The sequence below is a fragment of the Notolepis coatsorum genome, assembly GCF_963971535.1.
Source record: "Notolepis coatsorum genome assembly, chromosome: 3".
Taxonomy (NCBI): domain Eukaryota; kingdom Metazoa; phylum Chordata; class Actinopteri; order Aulopiformes; family Paralepididae; genus Notolepis; species Notolepis coatsorum.
The window spans coordinates 130,410,569-130,430,835 of NC_140167.1; the positions used below are offsets into that span (position 1 = coordinate 130,410,569).

The window sequence follows — 20,267 nt, forward strand, 5'->3', positions numbered from 1 at the left end:
AATTTTTTCCGGTTGGAACCATCGTGATGCTATCAGCTTTTTAGCCACTGTGATACCCGATAAAACCAATCTCTTTAGCTGTGGATGTACTGCACACTCAAAAACATCATTCAGCATTGTATCCTTTTAAGTGCCCTTTTAAAATGGAAAATATGAAGGTCCAAAGAAGGAGAAGGAATGTAATGGTGTAATGCCTCCTGTGGCTTGGTCCTTGGGAGGCCAATATGGCTCTCCCTGGGCTCCTAGATATAAAGCCTGAGGCCATTCAAGTTTGCTGACTCTGGAGTGAGCAGCCACTTCCAGGAGGATCTCCGGGGTAAGTTATGTGAGATAAAGTTAAAGATTGGCTAGGTTAGTTACTGCCTTTGTGCATGAATTGTTCTGGAATATTTGAAGCATCCATACAATTACAGGGGGGGTTGACTTGTATTGCTCAATATTCCAGAACAAAACAATGATAACATTTCCATGATTATATTTTCATAAGTAAAGGGTTTTAAGATCTGTATTGAAAAGAATAGTCTTACATAGAGTTTTCTTCTGTTGCCAGTTAACCCTTTTGTAATAGTAGGCGTCACATTTCGAAGGGATGGATTACTTGTTTTCACTCCCTTTCTCTCCTTGTATTAACTGGTGACCTCATGTTCCCCTCCCCACTGCAGATGTCCAAAGCTAAAGCTGTACCCCCTCCAGGGTGCACTCTGAACATCAACGATCCCCAGGTCCAGGAGGCTGCCATTCGCATCCAGGCTTCCTACCGGGGTCACAGGTACTAGACAGTGTTCTATCTCTTGACATCCGTGACATTCAATTGAACTTTGAGCACAATTGAGGTAAATGTGTTAAGAATAGTTCAGTGATTCGGCTTAGAGCTGGCTCTCTGTCATGCGTGCAAGATTTGTTTTTGTCCATTGCTTCACCTAGTTTGACTTAACTGGGTGATAAGGGTCTTGGTCAACTAAGACCTTTTTGTCAATTTGTCTTTCTTTTGTGTGCTGAATGAGTTATTAGTCATTAGTCATTCCTTGAACATGATAAGCACCACATTGCAATAATCACAATAATATTATGGTTTGGTCTTTGTTATCAAAGATTTAAAGAGGTCCTCTGCAGGATTGCCAAAGAATAATGTAAGGGAACACAACGTTACAGCTCTGTCGATATAGAGGATTATATCTGTCTGCAAACTTCTTTGACCTATTAGTCAAGTAATAATTTGTAGTCTAGTCAAGGACAGCTCCTATCATTTGCTGCTGTGTTTCACCACATAGATCGCGTAAGGAACTGAGGGAGAAAGGCCCTCCCAAAATCCTGCAAGAACTGAAAGATGTGGTTCTCCTGGAGGGCAGCGCTGCCAAGCTGGAGTGTAGGGTCAGTGCCTTCCCCGACCCCTTCATTGTCTGGTTCAAGGACGGAAAAGAGCTGAAGGATGGTCCCAAGTACCGCTACGTATTCGAAGACCCCGATTTTGTGGCGCTAGTGGTCCGAGATGGGGTTCTGTCTGACTTGGGGAAATACACAGTCACCATCAAGAACCCTTTCGGACAGACGTCTGGATCTGTTTCTATTCTAGTGGAGGGTGTGTACAGTGTGTTCCAACACCCACTACCAAATCTCACTTTTCCTTTACCTCTCCTGGTTATATTACTGCATACAGTAGCACTGCTGTCAGGAAAAACCTCATGACTCTACTTTCAGAATTTATTTTGTTTTTGTTTTTATTTTTTACATTATGATTGAATTGAAAGTTGAAAATGATCCTCTTTCATGACCCTAGAACCCATGGTGGAAAAATGAAAAAAAGATAATATACACACACACAAAAATCAGTGACCACTTTACTAGGTGTATAGGTGTACATATATATATATGGATGTGGATGTCAAATAAAAATAAATGGACAGATTACATAACCTCTGGTTATTTTTATGCAACATCCTATAAGACAGCAAGGATGTTACGACTGCATTTTTTTTTTGTTGGTGTTAGGGAAGCCACTTTGAATTACATCTTGATTGCTAGGCAGCTATTTGTCATCGGTTTTGGAAATCACAGTCATTTCAGAAAATACTATTTCATAGAAATTGGTATTGGGATACAGGTTCAAGTCAACATTATACATATGGCAAAGCACACCCTATATTGCAATATGTGGCGTGTTATATGGATGACTTGAGAAGTAATCATACTGTATGGCTAATGGTGAGACTTTGTCTGGTGCTCACCCAGCTCCTGCTAAGGTTTCCAAAGGCCCAGACAACATCAAGGCCAAGAGGGGCAGGGCCGCCTGGGAGAAATGCGAGGCCCTGTGCGAGATTTAACGCGAGGCCCCCCCCCCCCCCCCCCCCCCCCAAGAGTAAAAAAAAAATATATATATATATATATATATTTTTTTTTTTTTTTTTTTTTTATACAGTCAACATATTCTTAAATAATAGCGCTGCCCGAGGCGGGGCATGATACAGTCAACATATAGCAAAAAAGAGAGCGAGAGAGAGCTCCCGTTCTACAGTCAATATACAGTGTACAGAGAGAGAGAGAGAGAGAGACACATTGGAAAGAAATTGAAATGCTATTTGGCCCTAAACAGAGAGTACACAGTGGCAGAATACCTGAGCACTGTGACTGAAGATCCTTGAGCACAGCCTAGCCATCGAGAAAGGCCGCCATAGGCAGACTGTGTGTGTTAGAAAGAGAGAGAGAGAGAGAGAGAGAACATGTGTGTTTGTCATGTGTGTGTGTGTTAGAGAGAGACTAGAGCATGTATGACAGATTCAAAAGGACAAAGATCAACACTTAAATCCAAGAGAGAGAGAGAGAGAGAGAGAGAGACACATTGGAAAGAAATTGAAATGCTATTTGGCCCTAAACAGAGAGTACACAGTGGCAGAATACCTGAGCACTGTGACTGAAGATCCTTGAGCACAGCCTAGCCATCGAGAAAGGCCGCCATAGGCAGACTGTGTGTGTTAGAAAGAGAGAGAGAGAGAGAGAGAGAGAGAACATGTGTGTTTGTCATGTGTGTGTGTGTTAGAGAGAGACTAGAGCATGTATGACAGATTCAAAAGGACAAAGATCAACACTTAAATCCAACAAGAAGAGGGTATACCAGAGAAACCAAAGCAGCAAGGAGCCAATGGCCGACATCAGCTAAATAGGCTAGCCAGGTACTGTGACACCAGGCCACACACAGCTTTGGCCAATGGCCCAACGCTACCCAAGCTACACAAACGACCATTCACACACAGCACATGTCGTATCTCCAAATGTTGTGAAGTAGCATATGTTTTGCCTGGAAAAAAACATCGTTATTAACAAAACATTCGGGAGGGGAAGGAAGGAAGAGTGGGGTAATGTCATGACATTTTCATTAATCCAAGTTACCTGCACGATGAACGCAGGGCGAAAGGCCGCAACACAGGTCTCCACGTTGACGAAAGGCCTCTCGCTGGCGGGACAAAAAGAAGCTATGGCCAGAGCCTTGTCATGGTGCAGGCCCGACTACATCTTCTGTCAAAGGGCCTGCTATTCTCAAGGCTAACTGATAGCATCAAACGAACGTTCCCAGCTGACGCTAAACAGCTAACTGGCTAACAGCTCACACAGTTAGCTACTAGTAGTATTAGCTAGTCGACCAGTTTGGCTCCAGAGAGAGAAAGAGAGATAGGGTCAGGTGACTCAGGTCCACGGCGGGTATATAATCATAAGTTGACTCACCATAACGCAGTATCAACGTGGAAGGAGACTTTCTTGGCCCCACGGTGTAATTTCGGCGTATTGCTGCCTAACAGATTTATCTGCTCACAAGTTCTCTTCTCCTTCTTTTGAAAAGACATCCACTCGCCTCGCCTCGCTCCTCTGAATAGGTTAGCTAACGCTAGTTAGCATTTAGCTAAGCTAGCTACTAGCCGACATGGCTATACCATGAAAGGCTCCGGCCATTTGTCCCGCTAGCGAGAGGCCTTTCGTCAACGTTCCTTGGTGACCGACCGACTGATAATGACCGACCTCTTTCTTCGTCTTGGCTATTGGGCATAACTAAGCATAGTCAAAAGCTGCACGCGCGAAAATGTCAAACGCAGCCGACTCACGCTGCCGGCGTACTACACTGTCTACACATGATGTAAGTAAAACCACTCCCTTCGTTGAAACCAATGCTGCTGCAGAACCCCAGAGGCTGAGCTCCAATAGTGAGTATGTCTGCAGCTGCAGGACTGCAGACCCAGGAACAAGTCAGACACATTCTACAAACGTGTCTAATGTGAAATATATAAGCATATAAGCAAAACTAGATTTTAGGTCTGTGATGAAAAAGGGCCTCGCGGGAAGGGGGGCCTCGCAAAAAAATAAAAATAAAAATAAAAAAAAATAATAAAAAAAATTAATAATTTTTTTTTTCTTTTTTTGCGAGGCCCCCCTTCCCGCGAGGCCCTGTGCGACCGCACTGCTCGCACACCCCCTGAGGCGGCCCTGAAGAGGGGAACAACAGTGGTGCTGAAGGCTGTGATCAGTGGAGAGCCTCCCCCAGACGTTGGCTGGCTGAAGGATGGGGAAGACATCGAAGAGGATGACAGGTAGGATGTCATGGTAGCAAGAGGGGAAAACAGCTGTCTTCCTCCTGTATTGACTGTGGTGGGAAATCCAGCTAATGTCTCATACTACATTGTATTTGCATGTTAAAACATTGAAACTGCATACAGTTACAATAATGAGATGACAAGATACAATGTGTTCTCTGAATAAAGGCTTCGTCAGTCGTGGAAATGGACAACAGATAGTAAGTGGAATGTGTAAAATATGCAAAATGGTGGTCCAGGGTAGATTATTGGGTAGAACAGGGCACTACCACTGGCAGGGTCAGGGCTTTCATTCCGACTGCAGCCACACCAAGCTAACAGTGTATGCACTCATTGGGTCCACCAAAGAGTCTATGTTATGATATTAAAAATACTTATACATACATAGGTATAGTTTTATAGAGACGCTAGGGACATGTTCTTACCAAAGCCACGGAAATATGAATTGTTCCTACCAAATGAATTTCAGTTTCTAAAAGCTTTAGTCGCAGACCTAGGATCAGATTTCCCTTACATTCCATAAGCTTAACAATTCGTACAATGGGAAAATAACTGACCCTGAATCTGTGGCTAGTATCTGTTTCACCCAACACTAGTGCTCCGGTGATCATAACCATTTATCTCTAAAGCTAACCACTATTTTAAAAAGCCACAACCACGTTACCATATTTGTATTTATAATTTAAATCGTATAACGTTATTTCGCTGCATATTAAATCACTGTAAATACTAATGTAAATCATTGTTTCGTTGTACATATTGTGTATAGTTTAAAACGTTTTTTTTTTTTTTTACGTAACGTTAGTAGCTTGCTAGCCGGCATGATGCGTGCAGTTCTTTGCCCCAGAGTGTAACCACAGGTCTGAGAAGAGGACCTGCACATTTTACTCGTTCCCGAAACTCCTCTACATGCCCCGATTTAAAATGGTTCACGACAGTAGACATTGCTAACGTCTAGTACGTTTAGCGAGGTAACGTTAACGTTAGCTAGCTGGCTAGCTTGGTATCAGCTGGCCGTGACGTGGATTAGGCGACAGCACTGAACAACAGGCTGCCTATTGGTGTAGTGTAGTTATTTTTTTTACGACAAATTAAAAACCTTATAACTACCTTTATTTCAACCAGAAATGCTTAAACAATAATGTTAGTGGTAGAAGGGAACTCATTTTGTGCAAAAATGGAAGCTTGTCAATTTCCATGCGGCATAATTGTTACAATAGCCGATAATCCATTTTCCCAATGATGAATCCCTATACGGGTGGAACAACCAGTGACGTCAGACTACACCTCCCTATAGTCCCGACTCCCCAGCTAAACAAAGAACGAAGCAGACATATTTTTCTTCAGCCGGTATCCTCAACTGGTTTCGTCGGCATAACGGTACTCGTCTGTTCCATTTTCGGGTATCGTGAGGCTAACCTCGTTCCCAGTTTTATCTCCGTGCGTGAGGCTGGACGAGGCGGCGATAACAAGGTTGTTTCTGGGGGGAATGCATTTTCATGAACACCGTGTCGTGATTGATCTGTTCGGAGGCAGCTTTGGCTCAGGGGTAGAGCGGGTCGTCCAATGATCGAAGGGTTGGTGGTTCGAATCCCGCTCAAGCCCATGTCCATCCCATCGCCATTGTGTCCTTGGGCAAGACACTTAACCTACTTGCCTCGTATGAATGTGTATGCATGTGAATGAATGTTGGTGGTGGTCGGAGGGGCCGTAGGCGATGATTATTCGCCACGCTTCCGTGAGTCTGCCTCAGGGCAGCTCTGGCTGCAATTGTAGCTTACCACCACCGGTATGACTGTGTATGAACGAATAATGGACTCTGTGAAGCGCTCTGGGTGTCATGAAGAGCGCTATATAAATCCAAGCCATTATTATTATTATTATTCCAGGGGAAGTACATACACCGGAAATTCGACCCCATAGACACTTTCGGCAGTAGTTCTTTACCAGGATTTATCTCATTGAGTGCCTCTGTCACAGCTGATTTTTGTAGCTCAAAAACAGTATTTACATTTAAATTAGTTAAATTTTTTTTGGTGCATTAAGTATTGTAAGTGCATTAAGTGTCCCTACCAAAGCTCAAATCAAACCTATGCCCTTGTATAATATACTTTAGTATACGGTAGGGGTATAACGGTACGTGAATTCGTCCCGCGAATTTACGGTACAGGCTTGATGGTGCGGTACGTGCAGCCATACAAAGAATACGTCTCATACCACTAGGTGAAACTAGGGTTGCACATTTTACAAATCTATGCTCAATATCTTTACTTTACTTTACACTGGCTTACATTGATATTTAACGTTGAATATTAAGCTTGTATTGGCAAATTTAGATGATGAATAAAACGTTGAAGCTTGTAAACACGCGCGATGACAAGCACAGAACAAATAAACAACGCGCACTGACCCTCTGCACTCAGCACTGCAGGCAGTTTCTCCCCTGCCTTACTAACAGGTGTCGGGTGTCCCTAAAACAAAACTATGAATTAATTATATCACGTTTGTAACACAGCAGGGTCATTACAATTTTACAGTTTTCTTTCGTTTTCTTGTTTGCCCAATGATGTTAACCAATGGAAAGACACACACACAGACACACACCAAGTTGGTGTGTCACCAACACACACACGGACTTTCTCCGCGGACTTTCTCAGTAAATCCAAAATATTGATAAATCCTCTGCCATTGTTGTGTAACATGTCATCTGTTCTCTAGTCTTCTTCAGTCTCGGCTTCACATGAAGTTAAATCCTCTCTACAAGTGAAACTGAAACTAAGTTGTTGCATAAGTTGTTAAGGGGGTAATAGGCAATTAATTTACTCATTGGATGCCTGAACACAGAATGACACCAGTATCACTGACTACCACGGCAAGCCTATAGAATATCATTCTATTTAATAATAATAATTATAAATATATAATAATAATAATTATAAATATTTTTTTTCTGTTGTACCGAAATCGTACCGAACCGTGACACCAATACCGAGGTATGTACCGAACCATGGCTTCTGTGTACCGTTACACCCCTAGTATACGGATATCAACATACATTATAGACACAGATGTTCTTTCCATCGCTTAGGAGAGCTCCTCCTACAATGATGATGTAACGCTGATGTCATTGACCTCCAGGGTTTTCTACGACATTGGGGACACGGAGACGATCCTGACGATCAAGAACGCAAAGTCTTCTGACGCGGGCAAGTATGAAGTGTTTGTGGAGAACAACCTGGGCAGCAACCAGTCCTTCGCCCGCGTGGACGTCCTCTAAATACATCCTCGGAGTCCACCGTCTCTAAGGCACAAAGCTAATGTTTTGTTTTTTGTCTCAGAGTCACTGATTTCCAATTGCAATGTGAATAAAACATTGCTGTATTCAAAGATGTACATAACTTAAGAACATTGTGTATCTTCTCAATAAAGCGTAAAGGCTTCTTCTTTTTTTGCTAAGTGCTTGTTTTCGAGTTTCTTTATTCAAATTATGAACTAATATAATGGCTACAATAAAACAGTCAGTGTGGAAACCTTGGGATTCACAAAAAAAACAGGTATCTCACGCATCATACACCATATCCAATGGGTGGTTAAGGTAGGTTAAGGGGTTTAACATGATAGTCCTGTGAGACCTCTGTACATAATTAAACCTTGAGACAAAGAACCATAGACATCCATTTGATCATATTTTGAACAGCCAACATTGTAGCTGTATGTCACAAACCGGCCGTACGGCCATGACAAAGAGGGAGACGCAGACAACCAAAGTCAAGTAGCAAATGATATTTAACTACTATAGACAAAACAAGGAAACTCTTACTAAATTAGTCTGTGATTGTAAGGGTGCATGCATGGTAAGGTGTTGGGAAAGTTCACTTTCTACATGAACTAGTTCAGTTCAGTTCAACATTTTTAAAATGAACTAGTTCAGTTCATAGTTCATAATTCCCCCCTTCTTTGCTGTTCCAGCACGGAGCGGGACCCGACCCCCCCCTCCCCCCTTCCCACCCTCAACAACAAAGCCCCCCAGCCCCACACAGAGGAACAGATCACAAACGAACAATACTTCGAACCTGCCAACATCAATGAAATAACCAACGCCAATGGACTGAACATTTTTCACATTAACATTAACAGCTTAAAAAACAAATTGGATGAAATCAAACAATTATTCATAAATGGTAAGGCAAACATACTGTGCTTCTCAGAAACTAAGCTTGACGATTCTGTAAAAGATCCAGAGATAGAGATTGAGAACTACTCAATAATTAGGAATGATAGGAACAAACATGGAGGTGGTGTCTGTATGTACATACACAAGGACACCAAATTCATCAACAGAAATGACCTGAATCATAAATCAATTGAAACTGTATGGGTGGAAATCCTATTCGAAAGGGCGAAATCCCTACTGGTTGGCACAGTCTACAGGCCGCCAGATCATAGTGACTTTTATGATACACTGGATGGGTGTTTAGCTGGAGTTGAGGATGTAGACAAAATTCTTATTGGAGACTGGAACACGGATATGCAACGAAAAGATGCACCCGTCTTCAAGTCATTCAGTAGGTTTTGTGATCTGCACGGCCTCAGCCAGCTAATCACCCAACCCACACGTGTATGTGAATCAACTCAGACTACCATTGACCTCATTCTGACCTCCGACAAGTCCAAGATCTCCAATAAAGGGGTTATAGCATGCGGGTTAAGTGATCATTATATGATATTCTGTACCCGCAAAAAACTAAAACAAAAGGCTGGCTGCCACAAAACAGTCACATCTAGAGACCTCAAAACCTACTCTAGCGAGGCCTTTAACCTTGAACTGGAGAGCCTGGACTGGTCAGATGAACTCAATGGTACACTGGTTGAAGAAACATGGCTTGGTTTCAAAACCAAATTCTCAACAATACTAAACGACATGGCCCCCCTAAGAACCACCAGGGTAAAAAATCGCGCTGAGCCGTGGATGCACTCCGAAATACTGGCCGCTATGAAAACCAGAGACAAAAAATGCTCTGAGTTTCGTAAAAGTCAGTCAAAGCTTACTAAAAGCACGAGCAGTGAACTCCAAGCCCACGTGACTGAACTCAAACTAGAAAGAAACAGACTAAGAAACGACGTAAACTCCATGATCAAAACTGCAAAAAAGAATTTCATCAATGACAAAACTGAGGAAAACAAAAACAAACCACGTGAACTTTGGAAATTACTCAATAATCAACTAGGATGCAGTAAAAAACTTAAAACCAGATTCTCAAACATAAACATAAAAACGGACAACACGCTCATCACAGACAAGCTGGATGTAGCCAATTACTTAAACATGTTCTTCACAAACATAGCCACAACACTGGTAAACAAACTACCCTCCCACTCAGGGCTTTATGGGGTAGAACACATAGTAGCTTACTACAAAAACCTAGGGGTCCGCAAGGACGACTTCAAGCTAGAAATGGTAACAACAGATGAGGTACTCAATAAACTGAGCGCCCTCCAACCTAACAAGGCCACTGGCCATGACAACATCCCCTCCAAATTCCTCAGAGACTCAGCAGCCGCCATCACCCCAATAATAATAAACCTCTCCATAAAACAGGGACACGTCCCCAAGGACTTCAAAATTGCGAGGGTGACCCCTCTGCACAAAAAGGGCAGCAAATTAGACCCAGGCAACTACCGCCCTGTTTCTATTCTCACCTCCATCTCGAAAGTCATGGAAAAAATAGTCTACGAACAGGTCGAAAAGTACCTAGCGGAAAAAAATCTAATCTACGAATTCCAATCTGGCTTCAGAACATCCCACTCCACTGACACATGCCTTCTCTATTTGAATGACCACATCAAACAAGAGGTGGACGCAGGCAAATACTGCGGCATGGTCATGCTGGACCTACAAAAGGCCTTTGACACGGTCAATCACTCCATTCTGATTGACAAGCTAAAAGCAATTGGTTTTGATAGTCTATCAGTGAGCTGGATGCAATCCTACCTTGAGGGGAGGGAACAGATGGTGGAGGTAAACGGTACCCTATCCCCCCCTCTCACAGTGAGCTGTGGTGTTCCACAAGGAAGCATACTAGGACCGCTACTGTTCCTAATTTATGCAAATGACATGTCGTCAGCTTGTGACTGCAACTTGTTCCTGTTTGCGGACGACTCAGCCCTGCTGGTCTCTGACAAGAACAAGTTACAGGTTGAAAAAACCCTCAGCTCGGAACTAGGCAGAATCTGCATATGGCTCGCTGATAACAAACTATCATTACACATGGGCAAAACAGAGTCCATTCTCTTCGGTTCAAATAACAAACTCAGCAAGACCGACGGCTTCTCAGTTACAGTGGGTGACAATATTGTCACAAGGAAAGATGAAATTACCTACCTGGGTTCCATCCTAGAGGCTAATCTCTCCTGTGACAAAATGGCATCCAATGTAATAAAAAAAGTCAACCAACGAACTCGATTCTTGTACCGGATCTCCTCTCTGGTAAACAAGAATACCCTGAAGACTCTGGCAGGAGCACTCATTCAGGGGTACTACGACTATGCTTGCACCTCATGGTACCAAAGCACCTCAAAGGCGCTAAAAACAAAATTACAAACATCTCAAAACAAACTGGTCAGACTACTGCTTGACCTTACTCCTAGAACCCACCTCACCCCTGCCCACTTTGACAACCTAGGATGGCTTAGAGTAGATGACAGAGTACAGCAACTTGCAATGGGCCTGGTCTACAAGATACACTACACGACCAAGGTACCCATGTACATGGCAAAATACTTCCCAAAGGTCAGTGAATACCACGATCACAACACCAGAGGGAGCTCCACAAATCATGTTAAACCCAGATTCGGCTCAAATAAGGGACTAAACACGTTTCGCAATTATGCCACATCAATGTGGAACGCCCTACCCAAAGCTGTAAAGGAATGTGGATCACTACCCACTTTCAAAACCTCTCTCAAGAGACACCTACGGGAGACTGCAATTCAACACTGGCCCCTGTAAATATCCTAACCCAACCCCCTCCAATGTACAGTCATTTACCTAGTATGGTTTTGTCAATAGTCCAATGTACAATTTTGTTTGTTTGTACAGAGTCTCCCCCCCCCCCCCCCTCAATGTACAGTTTTGCTTGTTTATACAATGTGCCCCCCCCCCCCACCCACCTCCAATGTAAATTACCCAGTATGGTTGTCAATATCCCAGTGTACCCAACCCCCCCCACCCAACCTCCTCCAATGTACAGTTTCTACGTCAAATGTATATACTCCCTTTTCTTGACTCCTTCTGTATCACAAACAGTACTGTATTTGCAAATCTGGTATGTCATAAATGTATAGATGTAGCAGTACTGACTATCTGTATGTCATGTATGTCATATATGTCCTGATGAATTGAAAATGGGGGACCCTGGTGTAAACAAGACGAAAGTCTTTCTCTGGTCTGCATCCCCTTAACAATTGTGTGTATTGAGCTGTACTGTATTGTACCCATTCTGCAATCTGTTAATAAAGTTTTCAATCAATCAATCAATCAATTCAAAAATTTGAACTAAAGTTCATGGTTTCAAAAAAGAACTAATTTATAGTTTATAGTTATTTTATTTTTATTTTTATAGTACTTTTTTCAATACGTTGCTGGCTGCGAGCTATTATTTGTAAAAATTATTGAACCACAGACAGCAATCGGAATACTGGCATTTGCATTTTTCATTTGTCATATATGTCCTGATGAATTGAAAATGGGGGACCCTGATGTAAACAAGACGAAAGTCTTTCTCTGGTCTGCATCCCCTTAACAATTGTGTGTATTGAGCTGTACTGTACCCATTCTGCAATCTGTTAATAAAGTTTTCAATCAATCAATCAATCAATGCATTTCCATAACGCTTTGCTGTCGCCCATTCAGTCCACACTAGTAGCAGCTGCAGCTTTCATCTCTACAGTATATTTTCAAAAACATGAGGAAAAACTTTGCTTGAATTGTCTTTATTATGAAAACAAAAACAGGACGTTTGCTTATTCTCAATGTGCCGTTTAAACGTTAAGGTTTGCTGTCGACGTCGTCGATGTGCGGACTTGCTTCTTCAAACCGGGTGGACAAAGTTTACAGACAAACGTTAGATTTTTTCCGTCTGAGTCAGTACTGACTTTAACGTTAAACTCTTTTAAATGGTCATACGCCGACGTCATAGAGGTAGGGTCTGACATATACTTGTTCGAGATGGATTTCGGTTTGCCTCGAAAGTAGACGAGAGTAGCCGAGTGAAGCCGGGGGAGGAGTTAAAAAGGCGGACACTTCCGATTTCACGAGAGCCTCTCGCCTAGTATCGCATAGCAGATACGCTTTCACGTCACCACACACACATTACACACCTACGCAGCTCGCTTCATTACTTTAGGCAACCAACTTGCGCCTAGCCACACCCCCGCGGCGACGCGGCAGCGGCAGACTCTGCCGCGGAGCTCTGCCACGGCATTATGCAGCCGTAATCCCCCCTCTTTTAACATTGACGGTTAGCTCAACTCGTTCGCCGCCTTGCTGTGGAGCTTGTGGTGCGGTTGGTGACAAGTTCAAATCACTTCAATTTTTCTTATTTTATTTTTTTTAACGTGCATTCTTTCGCCGGTTAAGTTTAGGCATTCTTTCGGAGTTGGTTAAGGTTAGGGTTAAGTTTAGGCATTCTTTCGGAGTTGGTTAAGGTTAGGGTTAAGTTTAGGCATTCTTTCGGAGTTGGTTAAGGTTAGAGTTTGTCTTAGAGCATGGCAATATGTCGGAGTTGGTTAAGGTTAGGGTTAAGTTTAGGCATTCTTTCGGAGTTGGTTAAGGTTAGGGTTAAGTTTAGGCATTCTTTCGGAGTTGGTTAAGGTTAGGGTTAAGTTTAGGCATTCTTTCGGAGTTGGTTAAGGTTAGAGTTTGTCGCAGAGCATGGCAATAGAATGCAGCCTATTTCCGCACTGCCGCTCTCTCGCGCTGCCGCGGTCACATGGGCGTCGTGGCCAATCAGAGAAACGCTGAATGCAAGTTGGTTGCCTAAAATGTTGATGCAAAATTAGATCAGATTCAAATGTACAGCATACCATATACTGCTATAGTGGAATATACTATTCATATACCATAATGTATACCATCTTGTTGCACGCTCCTGGCCGCACGCACACACAACACACTGCTGAATAATTCTGTTTTGCATCAATAATATATATATGTATACTGTGTATATTGAGGCAAGACAGAATTATATATACAGTGTTGAGGCAAAACAGACGACGCATGTGTGTATGTGTCTGACAGCTTGAAGTTTATCATGATGATATGATGATAACACATAACGTTATTTGAGCTCTTGGTACCCAAACTCCTGTATCCAATAATAATAATAATAAATATATCTGATAGACGGGTACGCGGGACCCGTACTGTAATAAAGTTTTCAATCAATCAATCAATCAAACGTCTCATAACTCTCTGGCTGTCACGTGGCTTTTTTTATTTTGCTTTTCTGAGCCAATAGGCGCTTTGCGCGACCATAGCAAGTCGTTTGCTTGTGTGGAGCAGCCGGGTGAGAGGTACTGTGGCGCCTTGCTCTGAAGGCTGTGCGTGGCTCAGTCCCGCGATATTTCCGCGCCTCGTCTCGTCAGGTTTTCAGAGCAAGTCGGACAACATTCTAACCGTCATGCAACGCGCTTGGCGAGACCGTAGTAAAACCTGCGCAGATCTGCGTCGCCTATCCCATCTCGAACACGTCTTCTGAGCGAGTGCTGCTCTCGACCTGCTGCTCGGCTTCTGCTCACTGGTCTGTTTGTTGTGATGAGTCTGATGACGTAGCCAGGGTAGGGTGACCAGATGCAAAAAGTCCAAAAGCAGGACAAGTTGGACAACAGTAAGATTTTGGTGGGACAAAGTGGGACAGATAGATAATGTAATTTTTTTTTATTAGAATAACATGGTCTTCACCGAGACCAATGTTTTTTTTTTGCTTCAAAAAGAGGGACATCCTCTCAATATGTGGGACGTTCGGTCAAATGGTGGGACAGTACAACCAAAAGGGGGACACCTGGTCACCCTAAGCCAGGGGGTGACAGGCGCGTTGCCAGATCGGGTGGTTTTCCACATACTTGTAGCCTGTTTACGGTGTGTTTTAACTGGGTTTTCGGCTGAAATGCATATGAAATCTGGCACACCTTTGAACGCCGTTATACTCAGAATGAACGCACGTTTGAACGCCGTTATACAGCGCTGATAATGAACGCGTTCTCAATAATATTCATTTAGTGGATAATCAGTAAGTTCAGTTCACGTTTGCCCAAAATACGAATGCGTTCATGAACGATCGTTCATTGAATGCGTTCAGGTACATGAGGGGCGTCATTTTGGTATGGCAAGGTATGGCACTCGCATTGGTCACAAATGACAGGTGATTATCATTACATGCCAATGAGCTGTGGCATTGCACCATTATATTGTATGACAAAAACACATCATGATAATACTACTATGAATAAGAGAAGCAGCGTTTAGCTGGGGAAGTAGAAATACACTCTTTAAGCCAGAAGGGGGCGACCTCATTCTTAAATACTGAAGGTAATTCAGGAGCATACAATAAGTCTGAATCAATGGCCAAAAATATGGAGGGAAAAAAGTTGTATTACAAAATCACAATTTTTATAATGTAAGTAACAAATACAGTGAAACACATGAATCTCACAATGGAATCACAATGGGGCAGGCTACCATGTCAAAATGTTCATAAGGGTTTCATTCTAAAAAGCATTATATATCCACTTTGGAATGGGGAGGGGTCCCTGAAATTCATCGATCAATATTTAAAAAGCACAGATTATTCCAACCTTAAAAAAAAAATATATATATACATATATTTTTTTATATATATAAAAAAAAGCAAAAATATCATAAGAGCCTAGTATTCTATGAAAGGTTATAGCTTACTTTCTTACAAGGAATCAAGTGTAGATGTTGAAATGATGGATATCTTGTGTTGTAATGAGACTATCATGTTTTGCGACAAACATGTACAACAAGAGTTTCACGCCTAATATTCACACCTTTAGTCTGTTCTGCACATCAGCACAAAGTACAGCCTCTATTCTCCATCTCAGAAGGAAGGAAATAAGAAAAACATGTCAAGCATATTTGCAAGAGGAACATTGTGAACAAGCAAACACCCCACAGCATCACAAACAGCCTCTACTGTATGTTCTCAGTACTCCAGATCACCTTATTGCTTGTATCTGTAGGATCTGTTGAAAGATGGACAAACAGAGTAGAAAGTAGAGCCATGAGATGATCGATCGATCGATCGATCGATCTATCTATCTATCTATCTATCTATCTATCTATCTATCTATCTATCTATCTATCTATCTATCTATCTATCTATCTATCTATCTATCTATCTATCTATCTATCTATCTATCTATCTATCTATCTATCTGTCTATCTGTCTGTCTGTCTGTCTGTCTGTCTGTCTGTCTGTCTGTCTGTCTGTCTGTCTGTCTGTCTGACATGATCATCATTCAGTTGAACACCTGCTACAATCTCAAAAGGTGAAATAATGTTACATTTGTCATAATAGAACCTTCTAGAACATGCGTGATATCACAGTATGATGTCATAGTCAAACATTCTAGAACATTTGTGATGTCACAGTATGATGTCATAGTCAAACATTCTAGAGCATTCGTGATGTCACAGTATGATGTCATAATCAAACATTCTAGAACATTTGTGTATCTATCTATATATATTCAACAATTCTCTCTGAAGAGCTCATTGTGCATCTTGAAACAGTGCTGAGCAGTACTGAACAGATAGACTAAACAACATAGATTGAAGCCTGCATTTCTCAACCAAGGTACCTTGCCTACCGTTTTGCTGTGGAAAGAGCCGGCAAGTTGATTTACGGCTTTCAGGTGAGGAGGAATTTTCATGTGTCGAGTCGGCTGTGATTTTGGAGACTGGGAAAATACAGTTTTCTTACCTTGTAGTAGTGACGTGAATATTTAGGAAAATAGCTTTAGGATCACTTAGCGGCTGTGGACCTTATTTTTCTTTATCAACGAACGTACTACTCACGAGTAAGCGACTTTAACCAGTTGAGTGGAACGTCGGCCCTGATACGTATATTGTACGTTGACATGAAAAGAAAAAAGGTAAACAATTTTTTTTAACACTTTCAGTGCCGGCCGTGTTTTCCTTTTTACCCTGTTGAATGCCACCATCCACGGCCAATGTTAACGTTAATATCGCCTAATCTATGTTTTAAATTATGGCTATGTGTCTAATCTGCCCGTCGCTTATCAAAGACTCATTTTCCAGTCAACATTGGCAAGGCAGATTGTATTTTTATCGCTTCATTTCCGTTTGATAGCATTTTGAAAATCACCCGTTTTCCGGGGAAAAACAACCCAGATAATCGCCTTTTACTGGAATATTCCAGAACGTTATTTGTCTGCCTATTTATGAATCGTTTTCAAATAAACGCTAGATGATTGATAGTATATGTATGCGCACGCACGCTTGTGCCGTGCGCTGATAATCGCTGCTCTTATTTCCTCATGGCTTTTACAGTCAAAACAGCCATATCACATATCACATAAACGCTTATATATCCGTGAAAACGAGTCTGATTATCCTAACACTGATAACATAGATTCCTTACCTGAGGTCAGATGGTATCCAAATGGTTTATTCCAATTTCCGATCGCCATTCGAAAAAATCGATAAATGTATTGATCCATCGTGTGTACACTATAACCCATATTCGCCGTGGCTCAGAGGCTCCAGAATGAACTCTGGTAGACCCCGGCTGCATCAGTGAGAAGTAAAATGTGGAGTCAGAAATCCGTTCTCCCATTCACTTTCATTGAGTCCATTCCAAAAGGGTGATTTACCATCTGGGAGACGATAGGGGGCGCTTTTTTCACATCTGAGCGCCGGCGGTCCCTGGATCTCCAACGGTAGGCTCGCGTGATGCAATATGATTTCAGATCGCTAATAAAAAAAAAAAAAAAAAAAAACAGAATACTCGTGACCGTGGCATTCAACGGTCGGGGCGTAAACCCGAGAAAAGCCGTGAGTGGCACTCAAAGTGTTAAAGTGCAAAAAAAAATTTAATCTTTTTTTATTACGGCATCTCACGTGAATCGATACTCGGTAGTACCGACGTGTTTCGGTAAGTATCTTTTAAAAGTACCGAATTCGGTACCCATCCCTAGTGACGGCTGCCTCCTCGTGTACCGGAGGGGACACGGGATGCAAGGCTTCGTCCTCACTGCAGCCGACCAGTGGGAGGCATAGTCTAGCAACGTTCGAGACAGGGGAGGGGAGAATTGAAGGGAGAATTGGCGAGGCGAAATTGGGATGGGAGAAAAATAGAAAATAAGGAGAAAAAGTGGATACAAAAAAATAAAAGAAGATCCACCAACAATAAAACAATGGGTAGGAATAGTAGAGGAGATACAGGATATGGAGAGGATAACTGGCATGCTGAGGCTACAAGAAGAAAAATGTGGGGAAAGATGGGGAAAATGGGAGGACTATAAGGGGAACGAGAACGACATCACAGAGGAAGAAACAAATACAACACAAGAAGGCGAAGGATAAAGGAGGAAAGAAATTCAAGGGGGGTCATTGAACCCATGTCACACTTTTTTTGTTTTAGTCTTATCATTTATGTTGAATGTTTGTTGGAATATATTATTATTTTTGTCTGTCAACTGTACTGTAAATTGTGAAAATGTGAATAAAATTTGAGTTAAAAAAAAAACTGGCTATACTAATAATTACATCATTGATACCGTCTTGCAGCTGGTGAAGGATATCGGCAAGCCCCGCCATCCTGCCACAAGCAGTCCTGGACTCAGGGAAGCTGTGGACCTCCATTCCTCTGTTCCACTACTGTTTGACAGTGAGGAGGACCCAGAGAAGGAGAACCACTTCTCCACTCACGGCTACAGGAACACGCCCTCGAACGAGTCCTCTGATGACAACTTTGACCAGTGTAAGAAGTGAGGGTGGAAGACTGTTGGTAGCCATGTTTAAATGCAGTAATTTGTATGTGACTTGAGATTGAGTGTTATGTGTGTTTTCCACCTCAGTTCTTGTAGATATGGCTACACCCAAAGCAAAAGCAGCCTCGCAGAAACGCTGTCGTTCTGCAAGGAAAGACTGGTAAGATAAGGGGAGAGTGGATTGAAATGTTTATTTTGGTATGCAAGTAGGGTTGGGTACCGTTCACATTTGAACCGATACCAGTAACAGTTCCTGGAATTCAGTACCGGTACCCAAAGGTACCCTTTTGTCAGTTCTTAACTCTCTGAAATAACTAAATAAAAATAATTCTGTTGTAGAAAATAAGTCCAAACATCGTTATTTATTTAAAACATTTAGTTATTTATTGTTGTAACACACGAATCGCATGATCATGTATTGTGTTTTTAAATGTTTAAATATCAACATTATCTGGCCATCCTCAGTAAATATGATCAAACTCCTCTGACCTCGTCTGGTCTTTCCAAAGGCCCAAGAGACGGGACGGTAATATATATATTTGTGGAAAAGGCTCCCTCTTGTCTAGTATATTACACTCCTAGCCTTTATACTAAACATCACCAAGCCAGCCTCCAAAATAATTGACTCCATCTACACCTCACGCACGTCACCCGCTCTGGTAAAATAGTCAACGATCCCTCCCACCCAGCACACCACTTATTCCAGCGCATGCCCTCAGGTCGCTACAGGTCCATTTTAACCAGACACACACGCTTCACAAAGCAGTCCGAACACTAAAGCGGCACGGTGGTGTAGTGGTTAACACTGTCGCCTCACAGCAAGAAGGTCCAGGGTTCGATTCCCGCTTGGGGACCAGGTTTCCATGATGCCAGGTACCCAGGTGGGGGATCTCCCAGGCCTTTCTGTGTGGAGTTTGCATGTTCTCCCCGTGCTCGCAAGGGTTTCCCCCCTGATAAGATAAACCCAATGGAAAAACATGCACAACAACAGATCGCTAACGCTGTGGCGTCCTTGACGAAGACGGACAGGAGCACTTGGATTGGTCCCCTGGCGCGGCTCACGTTGACGCCTGTCTGCTCCCGGCTGCCCTTGAGGGGGGGAAGGACGACGGGATGGGTTAATCGCAGAGACAAATCGCATCTGCGATCCTAAAAGACAATGCATGCGTGTGTGTTCCGGTGTGTGTGCTAAACTAACCGCTGTGTGTACCACTAAAAACATTGAGTGTTGTTGCTTGCCGAATAAAGACCTCTGCAACAGGTCCTGCATTATTATTATTAATATTATTATTAAACACCCTGGCCCGCCCCCCTTTGCACAGACGAGCAAGCAACCGTCACTGACTGACACTGTTACATGTGACTGTCCTGTATGTATACATGTATTTATTGTGGGGATTGGGAGATGGGAGGGGGGCGTTTGATGTCTGATGTTTCATGTTGATTTCTCAGTGCTTTTAACAAACTGTACCGCAAACAATTACCACCAACCATCGTTGTGTGGCATTAAAGTATCTTGTATCTTGTATGTAAAGGTACAGACATTTGGTACCGATTGATCTAGTGTGAATTGGTACTCGGTAGTGCCGATGTAATTCGGTGAGGGTATAGCTGTGTTTTGATTACATTTCAATTTAGCTTCTCTTTCATCAC

At 42.5% G+C, this 20,267-nt stretch overlaps 2 protein-coding genes across 2 annotated transcripts in view; both read left to right on the forward strand.

Moving 5' to 3' along the window:
• LOC311226000 (germ cell nuclear acidic protein-like) overlaps positions 1 to 20,267 on the forward strand; it is a gene marked incomplete at both ends in the record, with an annotated part of 71,687 nt that overhangs the window by 19,465 nt on the left and 31,955 nt on the right. The gene's annotated exons all lie outside the window — the stretch shown is intronic.
• LOC311224541 (SPEG neighbor protein-like) lies at positions 663 to 7,918 on the forward strand (the record flags this gene model as incomplete). The annotated part of the gene is made up of 5 exons (XM_084309573.1): positions 663 to 769; positions 1,272 to 1,579; positions 2,230 to 2,282; positions 4,477 to 4,574; positions 7,716 to 7,918. The coding sequence occupies 5 exons, from the start codon at positions 663 to 665 to the stop codon at positions 7,852 to 7,854; spliced, it is 705 nt and encodes a 234-aa protein (XP_084165699.1). The 3' UTR covers positions 7,855 to 7,918.